Source organism: Lonchura striata, chromosome 2 (assembly GCF_050655825.1).
Source record: "Lonchura striata isolate lonStrDom1 chromosome 2, ASM5065582v1, whole genome shotgun sequence".
Taxonomy (NCBI): Eukaryota; Metazoa; Chordata; class Aves; order Passeriformes; family Estrildidae; genus Lonchura; species Lonchura striata.
Window position 1 is genome coordinate 46,120,709 of NC_140704.1, and position 22,617 is coordinate 46,143,325.

General features: G+C 34.8%; 1 protein-coding gene across 7 annotated transcripts in view; it reads left to right on the forward strand.

The window, feature by feature from the left end:
- BBS9 (Bardet-Biedl syndrome 9) overlaps positions 1 to 22,617 on the forward strand; it is a 291,335-nt gene that overhangs the window by 24,487 nt on the left and 244,231 nt on the right. For 6 of the 7 annotated variants that reach the window (XM_085573314.1, XM_085573315.1, XM_021553255.4 and 3 more), the window contains exons 6-9: positions 3,050 to 3,224; positions 6,685 to 6,769; positions 8,481 to 8,664; positions 9,880 to 10,009. In XM_085573314.1, the coding sequence (XP_085429440.1) occupies positions 3,050 to 3,224; positions 6,685 to 6,769; positions 8,481 to 8,664; positions 9,880 to 10,009 (574 nt within the window). The remainder of the gene's footprint in view (positions 1 to 3,049; positions 3,225 to 6,684; positions 6,770 to 8,480; positions 8,665 to 9,879; positions 10,010 to 22,617) is intronic. The other variant, XM_085573316.1, reaches the window with a different exon arrangement.

The window sequence follows — 22,617 nt, forward strand, 5'->3', positions numbered from 1 at the left end:
ATTTTATGAAGTTTTTAATGATTTCAAATTTATCCCACTGCAGTTTTCATTGCCTGATTTCATGTGGTGCTCAGGCTCTGTGATTACATAATGTACATTCTATGAAAATGATTTGGTGCCAGAGGGGAAGCTCAGAGTACAGGAAATCATTAACATGCAAAAAAACTTGGGTTCCAAAATAGCTTTAATTAGAAGCTTATTTCAAAGAACTACCACCTGCCTCTCATTTTGTCTTTGCATTAGCTCTAAAAATACATTGTGGCTTAAAAGTGTGATGTAAATATATTCATATCCTGAATTTATTTTTCATAACAAAACTACAAAACAACAGTAGCTTGTGCTTAAAAGTAGCACTTTCTGGTAAGGGGACATTTCTCTTGAGATATGAGCTGCTGAAGCTATGTAGAGTATACTAAGTGACACCATCTGATATGCAGAAAACACTGTGATTTATATTTTCACTTTATAAATGTGTCACTGGCAAGGCAAACTGCCTGCAATAAGCTTTTTTGAAATGGACATTTCTGGTTGAGTCTTTGGAGGACTGCATTTCTCAAAGTGAAATGTAACAACTCCATTCACTAGACACACATTAAAAACAAATGGCTGAAGGAAATAAGTTGACCTATGAAAAGTGGGAAATAAGAGTTCATACACAATTTACTTCTCTTTAATTATGCTTTACATGTTTGGCTAACTGGATTTTGAAGCACTGGTGCAAGCTAGTTAAAATCCAGATTTGAAAATTAGCAAGTAGGAACAACACAAATATGATGAGCATAGTGGTGGGTATATTAATAAGTGCTGCTGTGCTTTTAAAAGCCAGAATAGAGATTCCTGATTCAGTCTCATGCCTCTGTTTCTTTAGACATGTACAGTTCAGTACTACAGTGTGCTTGCAGATCATTACTCTAAAGAACTTGTGATGTCATGCCATATTCAGTTGTACCACTACTGTGTAAACAGGAGAGATTTTAACAATGATATTTTTGTGTGATTTCGATTATGGACGCTAAAGATGAATGCTTCCATGTTTCACATGACATGTAGCTTCATATATATTCCAGGAAGTGCTGTAGTACTTCACTTCATCACTTTCATGATGTTATGGAATTTGTAAGAAGATTGATACTTATAATACAGAGAAGAACAGAGCTATTACTATTTGGTACTTAAGCAGGAATCTCAACGTTTGTAATGACTTTTACTTTTTTCTGTTATTTGAGTTGTAATATGTCCACTAGATTATCACTTCCTATCAATTGTATCTGTTATGGTTTTCATCAGAAGAGTAGAAATCAACAACTTAATTGTATATTTTAGACAAGCTTAAATCCTAAAGATTTTGGTCAGCAGTTATCTAAGAGACAGTTTTCTTACTACTATCAGTATAATCAGGAGTACCTGAAATCTAATTATATTAGAAAATAGATAATGTTTCTGTGGTAGTAAGGGCATTCGCTATTCCTGTAAGTGGATGGCACAGAGAAGAGTCTGTCTCGCTCTTGTCTTTTCACTAGAGACTGAGATTCAACTTTGCCTCAACCAAATGAACAATCTGAATTACACTTTCAAGTGTCCTGCTTATCACGTTTGTTATTTGTAACAGGGTTTATGATATGTTATGAATTATATGCAGAATCTGGAACAAAAGGATGGTAGATCTTACTTTTTAGAAAATGGGAAAATCTCAAAAAGAGATGAAGGAAGTGGGATGGACCCTGCTGCTTTATCTTTGTTTTTTTTCTTGTTTTTACCCTAAACTGAATTTTTATTGTGTATTTCAATCACAAGGACAAGTAATGCAATGTACTTTCTGGCCTTTTACACTATTTATTTTTAAGTAGTTAAGGTTTCTATGAAAAATCACAGTGGAGATGAACAATGTTTTGCACTGTACATTTGTTGCATTTCAGATATTGAATATTTCTTTGACTTTTGTTACCTTTATGGAACTGTAAGAATGAAGCTTTAGTCTATTTTTGTTTTGCTTCATGTTCCTATGTTTGAAAACTTATTAAAGGATTGAGGGTGGAACTTGGTGAACAGAGAATTTATTTGGGTTGTTCATGCATACAGAATCATTCCTTAGACAAAATAGGGTATTTTAATCAAGGTGAATAGATGTTTTGAATTACATTGGAATAGGCAATAGACATTTGAATATTTCATGTAGTATTTGCAAGGTAAGAGCTTATCTCTGAATTCAGGAGAGATTAATCAGCTTCAGAAAGTGTTAGATAGCTCTCTTTGAATGCCTAAAAACTACTGTTTGTACGAATTTTTACCCTTGCATATGAAGTGCAAATATAATCAGCTTCTGATCTCAGAAATCTTCCCAATGAGACTTTGAATTTAGATTGCTGTACTTGAGGCATGATAAGCCATGTCTTTTGTCATGTCTTATGGCTGCTGAATAATGCATGAGGCTTGAAGTAATTTACTCCAAGCTGCATTTTTTTATTTAATATTTTTTAGACTTGCTGGTAATACAGAGTTGGACTTCTTTTTTTTTCTTTTCTTAAAGACAAAAAATGTGAATGTAAAACATGGAAGACATTACCATTCTATTATTTTCACAACAATACATATTTGTGGGCCTTTCTGTTATGTTGCTTAAGTAGACTTGAAAGAATTGAAATTGGTTATTTTAAACCACAGTTGTTATGACTGCTTGTAAGGTATGGAAGCATTTAGGAACCAGAATAATTTGTTTTGGGAATATTGAAACATTTCTTTAAACTGAAATTGTAATAGTTAGATGCTTAGGAATTTTGTTTTGAAATAAAGTATCTTGCTGCTTTTTTTAAAAAATGTGTTCTGAATGTTATTCTCCTACAATCTAGTTTGTTTATTTTAGAAAGTAAGCCTTTATTGAGGTTGGAATATTTAGTGTTTTTCCTCGTAGTAAACACTCCCATAAATGAAAATTTACTTTTGTTAGGATTACTTATGAGTACAATTTTAATTTACTCACAGTTTTACTATTAAAACTACACAAATAACGTTGCTTTGTGTCCTTTTTATTTCTTTCTATTGCTTCCCTTAGGTCGAGATTTGATCTGCATACAGTCCATGGATGGGATGCTCATGTTGTTTGAACAAGAAAGTTACGCTTTTGGCCGGTTTTTACCTGGTTTTCTTCTGCCTGGTCCTTTGGCTTACAGCTCTCGCACAGACTCTTTCATTACAGTGTCTTCTTGTCAGCAGGTTGAGAGTTACAAGTACGTGTTTATGTTCGGTAATTATAGTGTACTTTGGTGGTATCATTTACTAGGAGAGCACATTGAAAGTAATCTTGTTTAATTTTTAATACCTTTATTGGAGTATCCAAAAGTAAGTAGTTTCAGGAAAGATGTTATATGTTGCTAAGTGATTACTGTCTCAGTACAGTCATAGAAGAAAGTGTGCTGTGAGTCCTGAGGACTTTATGGTCCTATTTTATTTTTATAAAGGTAGTAAGTCTACTGGTTTATCAAGGCTCAGTTGCTCGCAAGTGGCAGGTTTTTTCCTTGCTCCAGTTCAGTCCAGTATGTGCTTTCAGCATTGGAGCATGGATGAAACTGTTATGAGCTGTTTTAGTTTGTGACCATATAAAATTTATGGGTTCAACATTTAGAAAAATAGAGCAATATGGAAAGTGCAAGACTTTTCCACTTCCTCTAAGCATGGGGACTATGTATCATAAGGTCAACCATACACAAACCTAATAGAGAATAACAAAGAGAATGTGGACGATTTTGAAAGACAGACAAGGGGGCATTTGTGTTTACTGTGGAGGAGCAGCTTGAATCCTTGGGGCTCTCGATGCAGCCACTGTGTTGAGAGTTTATCAAGTATCCATCTGTTTAGAATTAGATGGATGCTTGAGCAGTGGGACATAGTGGTGGATGTCTGCTGTGAAGCTTTTCTCAAACAAGATATTTCCCTGTTACAAACCCTTGTTCTCACAGAGGACTAGAATTATGGTAATTGAATCTCTATTCCTAGCAGTAAATTGGGGTGGGGTAGTGTTTGGGGCAGAGCTACTACCTGTGATGACAAAAATCCACCCCCCTTAAAATGGATGAAAAAGTGTCAGTCTTACAGAGCAATAATTGTTCACAGTTCTAACCAGCAGTCAAAGATGAATGATGATGATACTGGAACCAGTATTTCTTTAACATCTTCATCCTGGATACGACAATGCATCCTGAAATTCAAGGACTGTGTCACATTTTTGGAAGTGGCCAATATAAAAAGGTTATATAGGGCAGGCATTCAGAGGAATCTCATGAGGCTGAGGGAATGAACAACTACCTTAAGGATTTTTTTCAGAAGTAATCATGCATATTAAAGAAAACAAGAATGCCTATTTTTATAAATAATGCCGTGGGACTCTAATCCAGGGAGTGTTAGTTGAACACAATGCTTTATCACACTACCGTGTTCTGTTGCCTATAGTTCTCAAGCAATATTCTTTTTATTTTGCTTCCTAAGATTAATCAGATTATAGACATCATGTATTGTTTTCTTAAAACTAGAAAGGATATATGTGTTGCAAGTAAAAGTAATTTAATAGAAAATTTGTACTTTTCCTAGGAATTTAGAATTTAAATTCGAATGCAATATTAGAACAAAATTATGTAATGTAATCTATTAATGTTGTCAAGGAATAAAGAAACATTTTTTTCCTTTAAAGTTAACATCTCATATGTTTAAATTATGTTCAGATTCTTGATCTTTACAAAAAATGTGGCTACAGTTATTCATCAGTCTGTTACTAAATCAAAAGTGTGCCATCCTTACTGTAGGGATATAGTTTTAAAGGAATTTTTCACTTGGTTATTGGTCTTTAGTGTCAAATGTTAGGACACTAATGGAACTAATCTCTAGTGTGTGTCTGAAATATTAGGACATTAGAAAAGACTTAAGTAATAATTTTAAAGTTAAGGAAACAGATATACTAAGGAGAGGTTATTCTTACTGAATAAAAATTACAACAGTTCTATCTAGTGTTTTTAGCAGAAAAAGTTTTCTCCAGGGAGGGATAATCCATTACTTCACCCCCCACCCCCAGTCAGCCTGTTCGGCTGCTCTACCTCCCTCAATGCAAAGAGAAAATTTTGTTAGGTCAGGATCCTTCTGGTTCCTTTCCAAGTCAGCTTATTCAGAGATACTGTGAATCTGCAACTTCTTTTATAAATGTGTTAAACTGGAAAAGGGAAGTAAATTCATTCATACAGAGGGCAGTTAAAGACATCCTAGTTCTACTAAAAGGAGCTCTCTCAGTATTATTAAATGGGTCATAGCATTCACCTTAAACAATTAGATTTTTTACTCCAAGTGCACAGTTTACCTTTATAATTAAAACAATTTTAAAAACTAAAATCCTTCAGTAGCAAGCAGAGAATCACTGGCTAGTTAGGTTTGGAAGGGACCTCTGGAGATCATCTAGTGCAAGCCCCCTGCCAAAACCAGGGTCACCTCGAGCAGGTGACACAGGAATATCCAGTTAGGCTGTAACTGTCTCCAGGGAGGGAGACTCTATGACTCGCTGGTCAGCCTGTTCTGCTGCTCTACCTCCCTCAATGTAAAGAAGTTTTTCCTGATGTTGAGGTGGAACTTCTTGTGGTTTAATATATGGCCATTACGCCTTGTCCTTTTGCTGCATCACAATGAATGCATGAAATATGAAGAATATTGTTGTCATAATTTTAAATCTTCAACTTTGACAATGAAGAAAAATATGTACTGCTATTTTAGATTGAATTGGAACATTCAGGAATGTGTTGCTTTAAGCTTAGGACCTGATGGTACTCCATGACTTCAAGAATTAAATGCTGTCTTTTTGGATAAGTTTAAATTGGGTCTTATTCTATTGTTTATTTCAGTAATGTAGAAACCTTCAGTATTCCACAGGTTATCTGTTTGCATACACTGGAAATGGGGTAGGTCAGTGAGTTATAATACCAGCACAAATTCAGGAAAGAGTGACAGAAGAATCAATTAGGATGCAGTTTGAACACTGAGGACTGCATAGTTGTAAAGAGGACAGATAGATGTGCAGAGCTTTTATGGCAGTTGATTTTGTTTGTTCAAATGTCTTCATTGCCAATTTTTCTTAGTATGGTCTGTTGGCAGTTAAAAATAATAAAACCACCCCAAACCTTTCAACTTTTTGTAAATGTGCCACCTACTAATTTCAGTTTACTGTGGTCTCTTATATTGGAGCCACTTTAGTGTACTTAATGAAGGAGCTTGTAAGTTTCACTATTAGATAGAGCAGATTGTATTTCTGAATTTTTGAAAGCTTAATGAGAGCAAGAAAAATAAATTTTTCTGTTGGAGTTCCAATTTCACCATTTGATAATTTGTTTCTTCTATCTTTGTGGTCTGTACTTCTATCTACTAATATTTAGATTATTGAATTTATTTTAACTCCACATAAAATCTGAATAGAAATGCTTGTTTTACACTTTTACACTTTTTCCACCTTTACACTTAGCTGCTATCCTACACTGATACTAGTCTTAACATCCTTGCTGACGGTAGACGTGTTGCAGTAGGCTTTCCAACCATCCTTTTAGGCTGTTATTTTACTGTGTATGTATACTCATGATAATTATATTTTTTTTTTACTTAATGTAGAGGTAACTACAAAGTTATAATTTTTTAAAAATATTTTTAAACTGCCTGTAACAGATACCAAGTGCTGGCATTTGCGACAGATGCTGATGAAAGACATGACACAGAACAGCGAAAACTCAGTTCTGGAAAAAAGCTTGTGGTAAAACCCGTTTATTTTACATACCCTGTATGGACACTGCACACATATTGAAATGGCTGACGCTAAGTAACGAATGGAAACATTGTCTGCTGACAAAGGACCTGATCCAAGTGCTGCTAAAGGCTGTGGAAAGACTCCAGTAGATTTCTATTAAGGTTTCTTTGGGCCTCAGTTGCTTTAGGCTGGGCCTTAAAACTTGCTGTTGTTCTAATGAGAAAAGAAATACAACTGCAGTGGAAATAACTGTTTCCAGGGCAATCATTGTATTGCAGAACCTACAATGTAGTAAAACAGATAAATAGGTATTACCTGCATTATTGCTTATGTTTTAAAATGTAGTCTGATTGTGACTTTGTATTGTAGAAAATGAATCTCATTCTCCTTAGGGAATCCTTTGTACTTAGAGAAAAATTCTCAGTTAAATGTTTCCATAAATAGTGTTGTAAACTCTTCTTGTCAAGAACCTGTGGACTCAATAGTCTTCTTGAGGTCTCTGTCACTAATTTGTTTAATATTTGAGCTGCCTTTTCTTAAGAGGAAGAGAATTTAATTCTTTGTGGTCCTGCAGTAGAGTTGCTTGTCTTCTAAATATACTGCATATATAAAATGCTAGATTCATCATATTTCAGGTGCAACAGTAAAATATTGGGAGAGCATCTTCCATCCACTAATTGTAGAATTTTTCAAATACACATAGGCTGAATCCTACATATAGAAGTAGGAGAAGGCAATTTATAAAGGAAAAACCTGGAGACTTCATCAGATAGACTGCAAATGAAACAGTTTTTTTAAATCTAAAATGTGAAGCATGCTTGGAAACAAACGTAATAAGCTTGGTTTTTCCCCTTTAACTTTTAAGATAGCACTTCCAGTTTCATATATCAGATATGCCAGGATATTTGCTGACACATTCTATTGCTCTTTCAGCAAAATAATTGATGTTGTTCATATAGGAAGTGCTGACACTTGGACTTTGATATATTTTTACCTCAAAATTCTAAATTTCTTTTTAACCAGCTTGGCAAAAGTCAAAAGCATTTTTTGCATGTGTGTTTAGTTGAAATTTCTCAGAGGAGCTGAAGAAATAAACCAATGAAATGTGTCAATAAGCAGTAGTATTGTTTAAAGACAGGTGAGGCAGGATTTCTAAGTAGTTGTTTATTATATCAATGTACATAGTTGGAGAAGTAAACAAACCGACAGACACCAGCATGCTCCAGATTAAAGGGTGTACATGAGTGGCTGCAAGCATAAATATTGGCTTGCACACCTAAAACATTTGTCTAGTTTTCCATTTACATATATTGGTAGAATCAGTTGTCACCTCTTGCTTTCTGTCCTTGTCCTTAACAACCAAGGATGTGTACAGAGGTAGATGAAAATTATTCTAAATATATATTCTTGGATTCATTAGTTAAAGTATAAAGCATTTCCATTTTGAGTGGGATGTGTATTTTAAATTCTAAATGTACTTAACTGAACTGCATAGCCAACAATTCAAAATATGGTGGTTTTTCTGCTTGAGTCATGTTTAGGAAAGTTATTGACTGCCCTCAGAATAAGAAGATAATTCTTATCCATAAAAGGACCTTGATTTTGCTTTTCTATCTAGGTTAATGATATATTATTTGATTAGTTCTGAGCCTTCTCAAAGTTTGTCTTTAATATGCAGTTGTCATTTGGTTTCTGGAGCATGCTTTTTCTTTTGAAGGTGGATTGGGTTTTAAACATCGGAGAGCAAGCACTGGATATATGTGTCGCTTCATTTAATCAGGGAGTTTCTTCTGTTTTTGTGCTTGGTGAGAGAAACTTCTTTTGCCTGAAGGATAATGGGCAAATACGATTCATGAAGAAGCTTGATTACAGTCCAAGTTGCTTCATCCCTTACTGTTCAGGTTTGTAAAAGAAAGATTTAACTTTAGCTTAGTCACTTTTTTTTTTAACCACTGAATAAGTATATTTTTCTGAATAAGGAGGTTGGATGGGGCATTGTGCAACCTGGTCTAGTGGAAGGTGTCCCTGCCCAAGGCATTCAGGTTAGATATTAGGAAGAAATTCTTGACTGTGAGGGTGGTGTGACACGAACAGGTTTTCCCAGTGCTGGCAGTGTTGAAAGCCGGGTTGGATAAGGCCTTGAGTGACCTGGTCTAATGGGAGATGTCCCTGCCCATGTTAGTGGGAACTGGGACTAGATGATCTTTACGGTCCCTTCTAACCCAGGACATTCTATGAATCTATGAGTCTATGATCTGTAGAATCATAGAATTTGGAGCTCTCTTTTTGAATGAGGTAGGTTTATTTTCAAATGTTACTTCTTGTGAAGTGTCATCATTTTTAGGATCTAAATATTTTCTTATCACCAAATTGAGATGCTTGTCTGGTGTCCAGGCTATCAAAGCAACAAACACAGAGGAATGACAGTCTTTGGAAGAGTAAACTAGTGTTTGAGGACCTTTTGATTTATGACCTTCTAATATTTACAGATTCTCAAAATTTACTGTTATTACATTGGTGGAAACATCTTGGTTAAATACTTGGTTCGAATTATAGACTATTAACACCTATTCGCTTTTAATATTTCAAAAATGATCTCATAAATTTTTGACAGTATGTCTCCTTTTGAACTTAAAATTTTAATATTTAGAAATTTGATCTTGGCAATCTTCACATTTTATACTTTCTGATTTGAATTATACTATAAATAAACCCTGCAAATGCATGCACATTTAATTGGTATTCACAAGTTGAATAATTAATGAATGGTGTGTAAATAGCAGCTATTTAATCAATGTGTATTTTGTCATATCTATCCTGGCATGCCAACATGGTCATTATGAGTCTTTGTCATGTTTTAAGTTACCAAACATGGCTGGCCAGAACCTTAGAAATTTGTGGCATGTATTGTGAAATATGCAATTGAAATTGGTATCCATAATTAATCACATATGTCCTTGGTTGTGTTGATGTAACTCTCCTAACTTTGGATGCTTTATACTAAATTAATTTTTAACAATTAATGGATTAAAAATAAAAGAAAACATAACTATAAAGAAAAGTACTGGCTTTTGAAAAACCTTTAATCCTAAAATTGTTTTTTTATCTTTGAACAGTGCGAGAAGGAACAATAAACACTTTAATTGCAAACCACAATAAAATGTTGAATGTTTATCAAGATGTTACATTGAAATGGGCCACTCAAATTCCCTGCATTCCTGTATCAGTAAAAGTAGCAAATTTTCAGTAAGTAGCTTGTTAAAGTTTACTTTTTACTTAGATTAATCTCTGGTTGTGTAATCTGTGTCTAGTTCCTAGCAAACAGTTCTGAGGTAAGTTTTAAAAGGAAAATTCTAAGTTTTTTTCCTTTGTTTTGTAAAATGTTCATTTCATTAATGAGTGCATGTCCTGAGATAGCTTTATGATGCTTGAATGTATGCTAGAACAATACTAGAATTGCTCTACTGTGCTTTAGGTTTTCTATTTTTTCTTTCTTTGAGTGAAGTTTGAACCTGGAGTCTCAGCTCCAGCCCAGTAGCTTCTTTTTGAAAAGAATGAAAAGCGTGATTGTACAGTCTGGCAAGATCCTTCCCTGAGACAGGAAAATAAGGAAACTCACTGAAAATCTGTTCTTCATTAAGCATTTAAGAGCATATGCATTCCAGAGATGATTAGTTAAAACCGATTATTAAAATCCAGTGTTAAATTATGGAAATAAAGGAATGTGTAAATTGCTGAGGGCTGCACTGCACTAGACCAAAACTTTTTCTAAAAGAAGCATGAGACAGATCAGGGGAAAAGTGGTTGGGTGGTGGAGGATTGGGCAAAGAGAAGGTAGGACATGTTTCTAACTTGTGCTGGGACTGTCACTGAAATAAGCAAACCACAGAAAGGTTCAGCCAGTGTGTTTGTACACGCCAATTTCTGCCTGTACTGTGTGTCCCCAGAGCTGGGCTGGGTGCTGTCTGCTCAGTGCCTATGACCATCGGGGATGCAGTAGGAGTGTCCTTGTCACATAGATCTTCTGATCCTCAACAGGCTGGTGGCTGCTGGGCCAACATACACTGGATTGCTAAACATTTGTTCATAAGTCAAGCATTTTACCTCCAGACAAATGGAAATAGAACATCTGACCAACTGGCTTTACTGAGTTGTGCAGAGTAATCTGAGGGATGATTGTGTTTTGTTTGTTACTAATAGATACCAAATTAAAAAAAAAAATTCATAATTTATTTTTTTAGGAGAGAGCTGGGCTGGCTTTCATCCAACAAACAAGTCTTAACAGGTGAAATATAATGAACAGTCTCAATGGGCCATTTGGTATACCCAGAAGTTGATTATGCAGTATAATTTTTGAAGTATGGAAAAAATATTTGAATCGCAAGAATTTGAAAAAAAACAAAACACTGATGTTTACAAGAGCAGATTGCTCTAATATTCGTATATACAATTACTTGTTTGGGAACCCTTTATATCGAACCATCTGTTTCAATAATGTGTCTGAAATGTTTATGCAGCTTCTGCCTGTTCCCTGTGAAGTTCAACACTCAGTTTGATATTAGGGAGAAATCTGAGAGTCTAAAATCTGTCCCAGCTCAATTTGCTAGTTAGATTCAGAATTCCCACAGGCCTATGGATGCCAGGGTTTGACTTGGGGTTGTGTTTTTTAGCAGGTAGAGAGGCAGCAATCTAGTTAAGCAAACTTTTTCATACGGGTACTGATGAATGAAGGAAAATCTGTATGCCTGTCCCCAATGGCCTGAAAGGCAGGAAGAGGGCTGTGTGTTTCTGAGCTATACTTTTACCTGTCTATTGGAAAATATGCAGTATGCTTGTACTTCCTTCTGACATTAAAAAAAAAAAAAAGAGCTAAACAGCAAAAACTGTAGTAAAGCCTGTAGAGATAGTAATTTGGCTTAAGTAGGGCATATGTATTTTTTTTTTTGGTGGGTTTTTTTTTAGTATTTTGAAAGGGAATTCTTTGTGAGTCAATGTGATAGTGATATTCTTGTACTCAAGAGAGACCTCAGTCTTAGTTGAGGCCTCTGAGCACAGCACTACTGTAACATAAATAATATTAAGGACTTTAATAAGCATGAAGTTGTTAATCTTACACTGCTGAAAGATTGAAGTACCTTAAATATGATATATGCCAATATATTACTTTCTTCACTTTTATTGCAATAATACTTAAAAAGGTGGGTGGAGCATTCTGAAACAGTTGTCTCTACAGTTCATACATGTTTATTTGTATTTGGCATGATGTCTTTTACTTCTAATGTCTGTTACTTCTAGCTTTCTGAATAAGAAAAACACTATTAGAAGATATTTTATGTAAATCCATTGGAGCAGGAGTAGTGATTGCCTCACAAAAAGCAGCTTGTGATTCCAGTGTATGCCCCTTAAAATAATGTGTAATACATATTTCTCTATTACCAGTATGTAGAAAAAGATAATAATATACTACAACATTTGAAATTAAATTCCAGTACAAACTGCTTGATTTCCACCAAATTCTCTGAAACATGGAAGAAAAAATAGAATCAAGGAGAAGCGGTTACCTAGAACTGCATTTTTAGGTGTTTCTTTGCTTTTAAGCTGTTAAATTACACATTTTTGCCTTCTCTTAAAACCTGAATACTCTCTGTCAGGATGTTGAAAACTTGCTTCAAAAGCTTGTCATCAGAAATTTGAACTGCAGGCAAAATTTTGAGTGCTTATCTTATTCTGAGTTTTCCCTTAATATCTCTACAACTAGTCACTGAACTGGAAGTTCAGTTCTTGTAATTATTATAGAATTTGTCCCTTATTTTGTTGGAAGTTTATATTCTGGTTCTGCTAATGTATTTTAGTTACTGTTTCTGACATATTTTCAATGTCAAGGGGACTCCTACGTACTTCACACTGCCTGGATTGCTTCAGAAGTGTAACCACTTACACTGACAATTAATTTGAACTGCTTCGGTCTCTGTCTCAGCACAATTTTTTCTTCCCATGGATAATCCTGCTTGAACAGTTATATTTTTGCATGCCTTGGGTTGCTATCATTCAAGTTTTGACTGTGCAAACAAGTTCTCAATGAAGCTGAAACTCTTGAAGAAAATGGTTTAGGTGTTCTGCTTGGGTTGATTAAAAACCTCCAAACATCCTCCCAACAAATCCACAAACAGCCCCTCCCAAACCTTTCTAGAGTGGTTTGAAGAGAAACTGTCCATATGCTTCAGCTGAAACAGCTGAAATCTAGGAAAGTTACACAAAGGAAAGACAAGAATTCCTACTCTGCTCAAAATTTCAGTGTTGGAATAGTAGTTGTACGCAGCAGTACAAAGAGAATTGTCTTTGAAGTCCATTCCCTATTTTCCTGCCCTTGAGTCTCCATTTTTCTGTTTCATGAGAGACCTCTTTTCTTAGACCTACTTTGTACCTCCACATCTCCTTTACAAAGGAGATTTCATAAGCAGTATCTCTTGCACTTACAGATTATAAATACTACGAATTTGTCACTGATTGATGCTTCCTGAGATGTGTTAAGATTTCTCTCTCTTTCTGTCTCTTTATCTTCTCACTTTTTATGAGCCCATCACACGTAATAGTTTTTTTCTCTATCTGAATTATTCTGTCTCCATGTGCTTGACCATAAAAGGTCCTTGGAGTAGATTATAATACCTAGACAACTACTTTATATTTATTTGACTCTTGGCAGAGCTGTTTCAAAGAGTACATCTTTTAATGGCTGACTGATTGCACTGAATATTAATTACTCTGTCCTTGGCCTGAAACTAGAACATTGTGTTAAGGTGCCTTCGGTCTGAAGCAAAATAGCTTGTGTTGCCAGCCTCTGGGATATTTCTGTCACAAACGTCTGAAATGCCAGTCTGACTTGAGTTTAGACACATAGATAGAGAAGAATATATACACATGTTTAGAGCTTGGATGTAGTCTCAGGAAAGGGGTTTCTGTTTTGATTACTCCTAAGTTATGAACTGTGTTTTGCCATAGGAATGTATGAAGCCTTTAAATTGGGAATTTTTTTTTTTCTTCTGAACATTTTTAAAGTTCACTATTCTCCACTTTATTTCTTGGTTTTGTTTCTGTAGTCTTCAAGTTATATCTGATAAGCCTGTGAATGCCAAAAGGTAGCCTGATTTTTTTTCTTTTAAAATGAAATGCAAACTTGCTTAAATACCTCTTTTCTTCAGATCAGTGTTTCAAAATGTCTCTAATTTTGTTTATTTGTGCTTTTGACTGTCCACAAAGAAATTAAGTTTGGTGAAATCCATATGGCAAAAAAATGTTGATTTCATGTGGAATTTATCAGCAGGCACAGTTTTTCTAAAAGGAAACCATCCTCAGAATTTAGGGGATGTGTTGTGGGAAATACATTTATTTTGTCTCTATTATACTGGGGACTCTTAGTACTTTAGGCACCAGTTTATCAGCAAACATAATGGTTGAAGGAAGGACATTTTTCCTTTCAGCCACATTAGAATTTGGTTAGTAATACCCAAAAGTAGTGTAGTGAGGCAAAGGTTTGTGGGTTTGTGTTTTGGGGTAAGTCACCTGTTCTGAATATGGCAAATTGTGATTTAATTTCCCACATTTTTTGACCCATTATTTTAAAACTTGTGGCTTTATATAGAGTCAGTTGTGCACATTGTTGTCCTGTGCAGGGCCAGGAGTTGGACTCAGTGATCCTTTTGGGCCCCTTCCAACTCAGCATATTCTGTGATTCTCTAGTACTTGTCTGTAGGTAGTTGGATTCTTTGCATATGTACTGCCTCTTGTTTTTAGGAGCTACATCTGGGAACTGGAATACAGTAACCAATTTTATTTTGTGATCATTTGTATCCACCTCTATATCTGTAAAGCAAGACTGTTCTTCATGGAAGAAAGATTCTTGAAAAGAATAAACCACATAATGATGTGTGTACCTTGTAAAATATGAAGTTGCTTTTATTACCTGGGGTTGACAGGTATGGACAAGTTGATGAAAGCAGCTAGAATATTTGCTTTCACTTTCATTTATATGGCAGATAAATATAATTTTACTTGTTAGTGGAACAGTGTGTTTTCTGAAGAGGAAATATAAAGAAGTCTGGAAAGGGTTTTTTATGCCAAAGTAATTTATCACCTCCGAAGAATTAGAATTTCTGAGTTTCTTAAAGTATTAGATTTCCAGCAGTCAACCTTTTGGCTTGAGTTAAGCTAGTAAATAGATTTTCATTATTTGAGATGGGGAAAAAAATAGATTTTCTTTTTTAAACAAACGTAACCGTTGAAAAGTCAGGAAATAAAGTAGATTTTATATGGTCAGGATGACAAGCAGGGTTACTTAGCAAGCTTTATCCACACTTCAGCTCTTTATGAACTTCAAGTCTGCCTTTGGAACAGTGATCCCATAAATGTATCATAGAGTCCCACAGAATCACCACTGATTCTGTTTTGCTCAGTTTGCAATCAAGAAGTGGTTTCTGTCTGCAAATTGCCAGTACTGCTTTTCCAAGTATGATCACTGCAGTCTCGACTGTTGGGGTCGTACCTGAACCCCTAACATTGGTACGTAAACCATGAACCTGTTATGACTGTGTCAGATAGTAACATATTAATCAGCCATCTCTTAAAACCAGCTACCCATAGGCTATTGGTGTTATTTTTTTTACATATGCAGAATTAGAATTTAATTAGAGAACTAAAATTTATTACTTTAAAGTTGCGTTGTATAGGCTGAGATGCAGGAAATACTGCAGCTTACTGAATCACTGAAAATTTTAACTGATTTTAAGTTGCTATAATAGTGTCCAATTTTCTTACTACTTATAAGAGAAAATAAAGTGAATCATTGCATCTAGAATTTGTAATGTTGTTCTTGTATGAGTTTCTCCCCTTGCATAAATAATAAAGAAGCAGAGACTATTTGACTAATGAAGGGACTGAAATTTAATTTTCCATGTAATCATGTTAGTGCAGTATTCAAACACTTATTATCTCATGTGGTGCTGATAGCCATGGTTACTGAACTTTCCTATCTCAGGATATCCCCACGTGTGTTACAATTGCACAGGTGCATTGCAAAACAGTATTTTACAATATTTTAACATACAAGTTAGTTTTAAAGACAGTGACTTCTAATTTACTAAAGCAATAGTTTCTTGATGTATATGAGTTATCATTTTACTCCAACTTTGCTAAAAATAATTCACTAAAATGATGAGTGCCTGCAGAAAAATTTCAAATGCTTTAACCCTGGGTGTGAAAGAGTATGTGAGGAAGGGTTGGGTGGGTTTTATGACTTAGTACCTTTCTGTGTGTTACAATAGTCTGTTCCTATCCAGTCTTTGCTCCTCAGTCTGCAGCTTGACTGCAAGACTGAGAATTACTGGTGACTGAGACGGAGATTGTCACTACACCACCTCCAATGCACTTGAAGCATAAGCCAAATGACATATGCTGTTGCATTTCAGGAGTGTCCACCAGTCTGAATTTTGAAGGGGAACGCTCTGCTGAGAGAGATATTAATTGTGTTTTTTGCATTTAAAACAAACCCCATCTTTCCCACAACACCAAACAATAAAGAGTTTTACAGTTAGTGCAGTGAATGGGGAGAATCACCTTCTTTCCTTTTTGAAAATGTTTAATACAATGCTCCCTTGGGATCTTCTGATTTATCAATATTCCATAATATTAGAATGGTTGGTAAGAAGTGCATGGTTTGTATACTTACTGGTCTAATGAGGTTTAAAGTCCCTGTAGACTGTTGTTCAGGGCTTCATAGAACAAGACTTGTGTGTACGCTAATTATGTCAGCTTCAACCTGACATAATTAACATGCTTGTGACTTCATGGCACTTTATCTGAATAAAATTATATAAAAAGTCTCCAAATCAGCAACCTGTCTCCTTAAAGAAGAGAACATACAAAAGGGTTTAAATTCTTTGTTTTGACACAGGATTAATTCCCAGATTTGAACTCATATATGTAGCCCAACAGTCTGATGAGTTTAATTTAAATATGGTAGGTGAATCAAAAAATTGTAGTTCACAATTCTGTTGTATAGTCATTGGTTGAAAAATGTGCTTTAATGAAATTTTAGCTTCCAATATTTTTAAAAGAATATAAAAAACTGCAATCAATTTGTTAGTGAGAAAGTATTGGCCTGGTCCAAATATGAATTTGAAATTAAAACTTTTTTTCTGGCACAGAACTGTAGTATGTTGGGTGGTTGGATGGATGTACTTTATGTAGCTAGGCTCTCCAAACAGTAGAAAGGCAACAGGAATTACAGGAATTGAATTTATCTGGAAAAAACATGGAGAAATATTGTAGTTGAATTAAGTATATAAAGTGTAAAAGTGCAACCACATAGATGGTAATAGTAGGTGGAATCAAAATAAAACTTGCCTCATTGAATTTTTTAGCTATCCAGGTGCTTGAAAATACTTTGTTCTTCATTCCAGCCCATCTGTTATTCCTTATTATAACTGACATCACCACAGCTACCACAACTGTTAAAGAATCACTGTATAAAAATGGCAAAACTTACATATAAACCCAGCAAAACTTAGCACTTATTACACAGTTTTATGGAAAGAAAACTGCAGGAATCAAACTTTATAGTTTGTTGAAAGATTTTCCCTTTCTGTGTAGTAGTACTGTAACAGAGGCAATGCCAGTTATGACGTACAGTGTGTGTGTATATATATATGTTTTTTTTTTTATTTGAGTGTTCTGTAAGAATGTTGCCTGATCTGAGAAGTTAAATGCAGAGATTTCTAGAATCTTTCTACTTAAACAAAATTGCATTTTAAATAAATATTTTTAAGGGGAAAAAAAAGATTACATCTGTTTTTCTCATTGCTGATTTGCCACTGGATTTTTGAGAGATGGCAGCAGAAAGTATGACCCTTTTCAAGGGTCTTTTGAAGAGATAAATTTAATATGTGTATCCCAGCCACAAAATATGAATGTGATTGTATTTCTTTTACTTTAGAACGATTCTGATCCTCAAAAAGACTATGCCCCATGCTATGTCCAGCATATACTGTGATTCAGGTCTGGCTTTTCTAGCAAGCTAGATTCAATGGTTCTCCTAATTTTATTGCATGCCACTTATTTGCTTTTTCAAAAAAACTACTTTTTACAGTCATATGATTTTGCAAGTGTTTCAACTTTAACACTTAAAAATATTCCCACTTTCATGGTTCTAGAGAAAACCTTAGAAGTGGAGATTCTCAAGAACAAGAAGGCAAGTAACACCCCTGTAGTATTTTATATTAGATCATTGTGTTTAAACAAAGGTCGTGGAGGTTTTTTTTTGGCTAACCCACTATTTGTTTATGCCAGTTGTTGTGACAGAGTGGACTGTAACTTGTATCAGGTTCTGAACTCTCAGTCTTGGAGCTGGTTATTGAGCAGTGGCTTGGAGTTTATGGATGTATTCTGACACTCTACCCATGAAAGTCCTGGATGTCTTGTTTGAAAAACAGTTTTATGAAAAGTTTCAGTCTGTTGATTTTAATGTCTTGATTATTATGCTAGTAACCTGAAAGACTTTTTTTTGTACAAGGAGGAGCACATGGGACATTTATGTCAAGCTGTGGAACTGAGAGGCAGCAAGCAGTGCAAAGTGCTAGAGTTGCTTTGAAAAAGCAATTTTGTTCCTTGCCAGATAGGGTGAGGACATAATTATAAATACTGTTAAAACTAATTGTAGAAAGTGACACACTTTATTCTCACTGGAATGCTGGTGAATTTTGAAACTTTCAGTAACTGTGAGGAGAAAGATGTGAACTTATTTGATTTGAGTGTTTTAAAAGTCATGCAATTCTTCAAGTTTTCAGAATAAATCTGTTTTAAAGACACATTATGGTTATTCTTGTTAACCTCTTTATAATCTGTGCATGGTCTAATTTTCCTTGTGTACCTCCCAGTATTCTTGTAGGAAGCCAACTATTAGGAATATACTTTATCTAAAATGATAAACTTACTAGAGTGTAGATTTTATCAGTGAAGCTCCTTTTATGTCAGAAGGAGAGATCACAGGGGTCTCTCCATCTTGCCCATGGACTCTAACCATTGTCTTGAAGTGGGAAAAGAGAAGGTTTAGAGGAAGGATAAATTTTGAGGCTCTCCATGTAATAAATTCACAATGGCATAGTTGTTAGTAGAGCCTTTGAAAGGTGTTGCATACCTGTCTGTCTGCCTGTGAGGGAGCTTGGGCTTGAAACAGATTGTAGGTTTCACATGAAGTGCATATGCAGAAATACACCCTAAGAGAGAATGAAGCATGGAGATGTTTTAAAGTCATCACAGCTAGTTTTTTTCTTGTTGCTGATGCACAGTACCTGCTGATGCAGGTATTGTCACAGAAATCACAATGCAATTTCTCGTTTCTTGTTATTTAGAGATCGGACATATAGACTGCACTCTTTCTAAAGTAATCTGATTTGCTCGTCAGTCCTCATGTTCATTTTCAATTCTGCTAGTGCCACTAAGTGTCTTAGCTATGGAACTATGATAGGAAGAAATGCAATATGTGAATTTTGAATTTTTACTTGAATACATTATACTTTCAGTGCTCTTTATATTTATTTGCTTAAAGCAAAAAAATATATTTCTGGAGGTCTGTGTCATCACTCTGAATGTTATGTTTTTATTCTACTTCGTAAAAAATACTAATTTTACTTTAAAACTGCATTTTGGATAGCTATCTGCTGTATTTTTAAAATAAAACTTCCGTTACTTCTGAAATAGTTTTGAGTTTATATTTAAAACAACAAGAAACAAAGTTGGTAATCCTTCAGATCAAATTCTGCATTTTGTATGCAGCTTGCAGCGTGAGCTTAAATTTCATGCCTAGCCTGCCTGTAATTAGTTTGTGCGTGGTGTGTGTGTTCCTTGCCTGGAGGGACCAGGAGGTTGTCTCGTGCAGGGATGTCTGTCCCAAGGCATTTAATGTTAAATATTAGCCTGGTAAGATTCCCTTGTGCCAAGGAAATAACTCTTAAGCTGTTATACTGACCCTGGAAAAAAAAACCCACACCTGCTTCACAAAGTAGGACGTGGCAGCTCTCAGGGCTCACCTGTATGAGAGCTCTGCTGCCCCGCAGGTGGCAGTAGTGCTCTGGCAGAAAGGACCCCGACCCAAACTCCTAGGAGTAGTGCTTGCCTTTAACTTGGCCGTAAAAGTAAAAAGTCAATTTCCTTCTCTTTTTCTTTTTCTTTTATTCTTTTTTGGTTTTATTTAATGGAAAAGACTCCTTTTTGTTTGATTGCTGGATGGCATTTTAGGCAAAGCGTCTGTTTCAAAGTGAAAACTACACAAGGAGAACTACAAAAGCTAAAGCCTGGTGAGAGTTTGTCCTGGTGCTGGCTTCTTTGTTGCTTTGCTGTGTAGTGTTGCCATGTAAAGTTGCTTGTGGAGATGTCTTCACAAGTAGGGAGCAAAAGTACCCATATAGGACCTGAAAGGTGTAGAATTCTTCAGCCATTTAAAATGGTCACATTCAGGTTTTACTCAGTTCTGCCTCTGCATTTCAGTGTTTACAAGGGGGAATAAACATTAGCCTGTTGTTCTAGTAATAACTTATATTTTTTTGCCTACTTTTCCATTGGTTATCAAGATGAAATCATGTTTAATTTCCCTCTTGTTCTTGCATGTATTTCATAATTTTTTAAAATAGATTAGTATCTGGTATTCTGTTAAGTTCAGCCATCCTAAGGTATCATACAAATGGGAAAGATGAAGAATGCTTTTCTCTAAAGCAACCACTTTATGCTATTTAATATAATTACATGTTGTTAAATAATTATATTGAGCACTATATTTACATTATTTGTTTGCATGCCCTCTGCAGAGTGTGCAAAGCATGTTAAATATATAATATAAATAGTTTAAAAAGAATTTTAATTTTTGGGAGTAATTAGATTGTCAGTTTTTATGTGTAATAGAACGGGGAAGGCTTACACATATCAGTATTACTTCTAATGTAAGGTGAACCAAGATTTTTTTACTGAGGAAAGCATTTTAAAGAAGCCTCAGAGTGCTCCACAGATGTGCAGGACACTTAGGTATCAATAGTAGTTTGCAGAGTCACTGAATGTACTTTGAACATTCAGCTGTGGGGATACTTGAGATTTTGGAGTATGTGTTTTATAAGAGTTAGATGGGCTTTTTACTTTTATTTCCATTAATTCATGCTAGAAATTTCTTCTAGTTAGTTACTCCTTGGCTGATCTTCCTTCAGTGTTTTACCAAACTACTTCACGTAGTTACACCATAACATGACACCGAAATTGTAGTGAACTTAGAATAATTTAGGTTTTCAAAAGCACTAAACTAAAAAGTGCTATTGAGGTATGCTCTTGCCTATAATTACCTCAAAGGGTGATAAAATGAGGAGAGAAATGGATTCAAAATGCTTGAGCATAGTTCCAGGAATTAGTTTCCTAGTTTAGTAGTTTTTAAATAATACATCATCGATAAGGAACAGAAAGTAGTATTGCAGAGAATCTTGTTTTCTACAATGGTTGGTTTGAGTAATAGCAATTAAGACTACTTTGGAAATTGAAGTAGAAATTTTATGAGCTATTATAAATAATTAAAGCTGAAAATGGTGTCAATAACCAGACCATGTCCTAAGAGTTGTACAAAGCTTAGCATGTGTCATTCAAGTAAAACTCAGAACTAAAAATTCAACTTCTTTATCAATTGTTTGAGTGATCAGTTTGGTATTATATACCTGGAAACATACAAAGTATTTTAATTTCTTCAAGAACTATGTTATGAGCAATTCGTTTAGTAAGAGAAGACCTACAAAAAGCATATGCCATTATTATTACCCAGAATCCAATAAAAGATAGTTTTTCAAATTATTGCCATATGTGTGTAGGAGCTGCTTTGTACTGTAAAGTTATTTTAGATATCAGAATAATTTGTTTTATACTTTGAGTTCCTCACTGTTAAAATGTCCCCTTAGATTTACTATTACTCTGACTATTGTGTGATACATAGTAAAAAACATAATAGCTTTCAATAAAAGAAATTTAACAAGTACTTGAAATTCCAGATTGTATGCAAAATGTGCCAAATGAAGAAATGGTATTTGCAGGGATATTGTGTGAGAGCAGTAGCTGTGGGGAAAGTTCTATAAAACTGTTAAATACACTTCCCCTCCCCCTGCTGACCTTAACCACTGTTAAAAACAGATTGAGAAAATAATGCAATTCTGACTGGCTGACAAACATTCCAACAGAGAAATGAATGTATTATAAAAAAAAAAATTAGAACTGCATACCCATATTTTTCTTATTGTTTCTATTGATGTGCAAATTCATTGACCGCTTTCAACAAGAAAAGATTACTGAGAAAGGTTTTTTTATACTAGGTATGTTTTGTGTTGAACAGTCTTCTTGGGACCCAGCAGAACACTAACTGAAACAAAGGAAAAATATAATTTGTAATGCTGCTTTCTTAAACGAATGCTTTTGTCTCTGAGATAGTGTAGACTTCAAGGGTGTCATGACTATCAGGAAAGCTGGTTGAAATGAGTTCATTTTAAGGTGGAGTTTCTGAATATGCATTCTGTAATGCTGACTCAGAAGTTAAGCCAAGCATAATTTACATAGGTAAATCACCTCATTAATTTAAATGGATCTCATTTGATAGAGTGATTAGCTGCAGATAGCTGTCAGCTTAATTGTGTATAAGAAGGGCTGTATTTACAAACCCCTTTTGAATGTATTATACCTTAGTATATTTTCAAAGATTTATTGCTGACTTTGTAGTGATATTTCTTCATGCCCAGTTGATTTACATTCACATGTCCTCATGGATCTTTCCTTATTAGATTAACAGA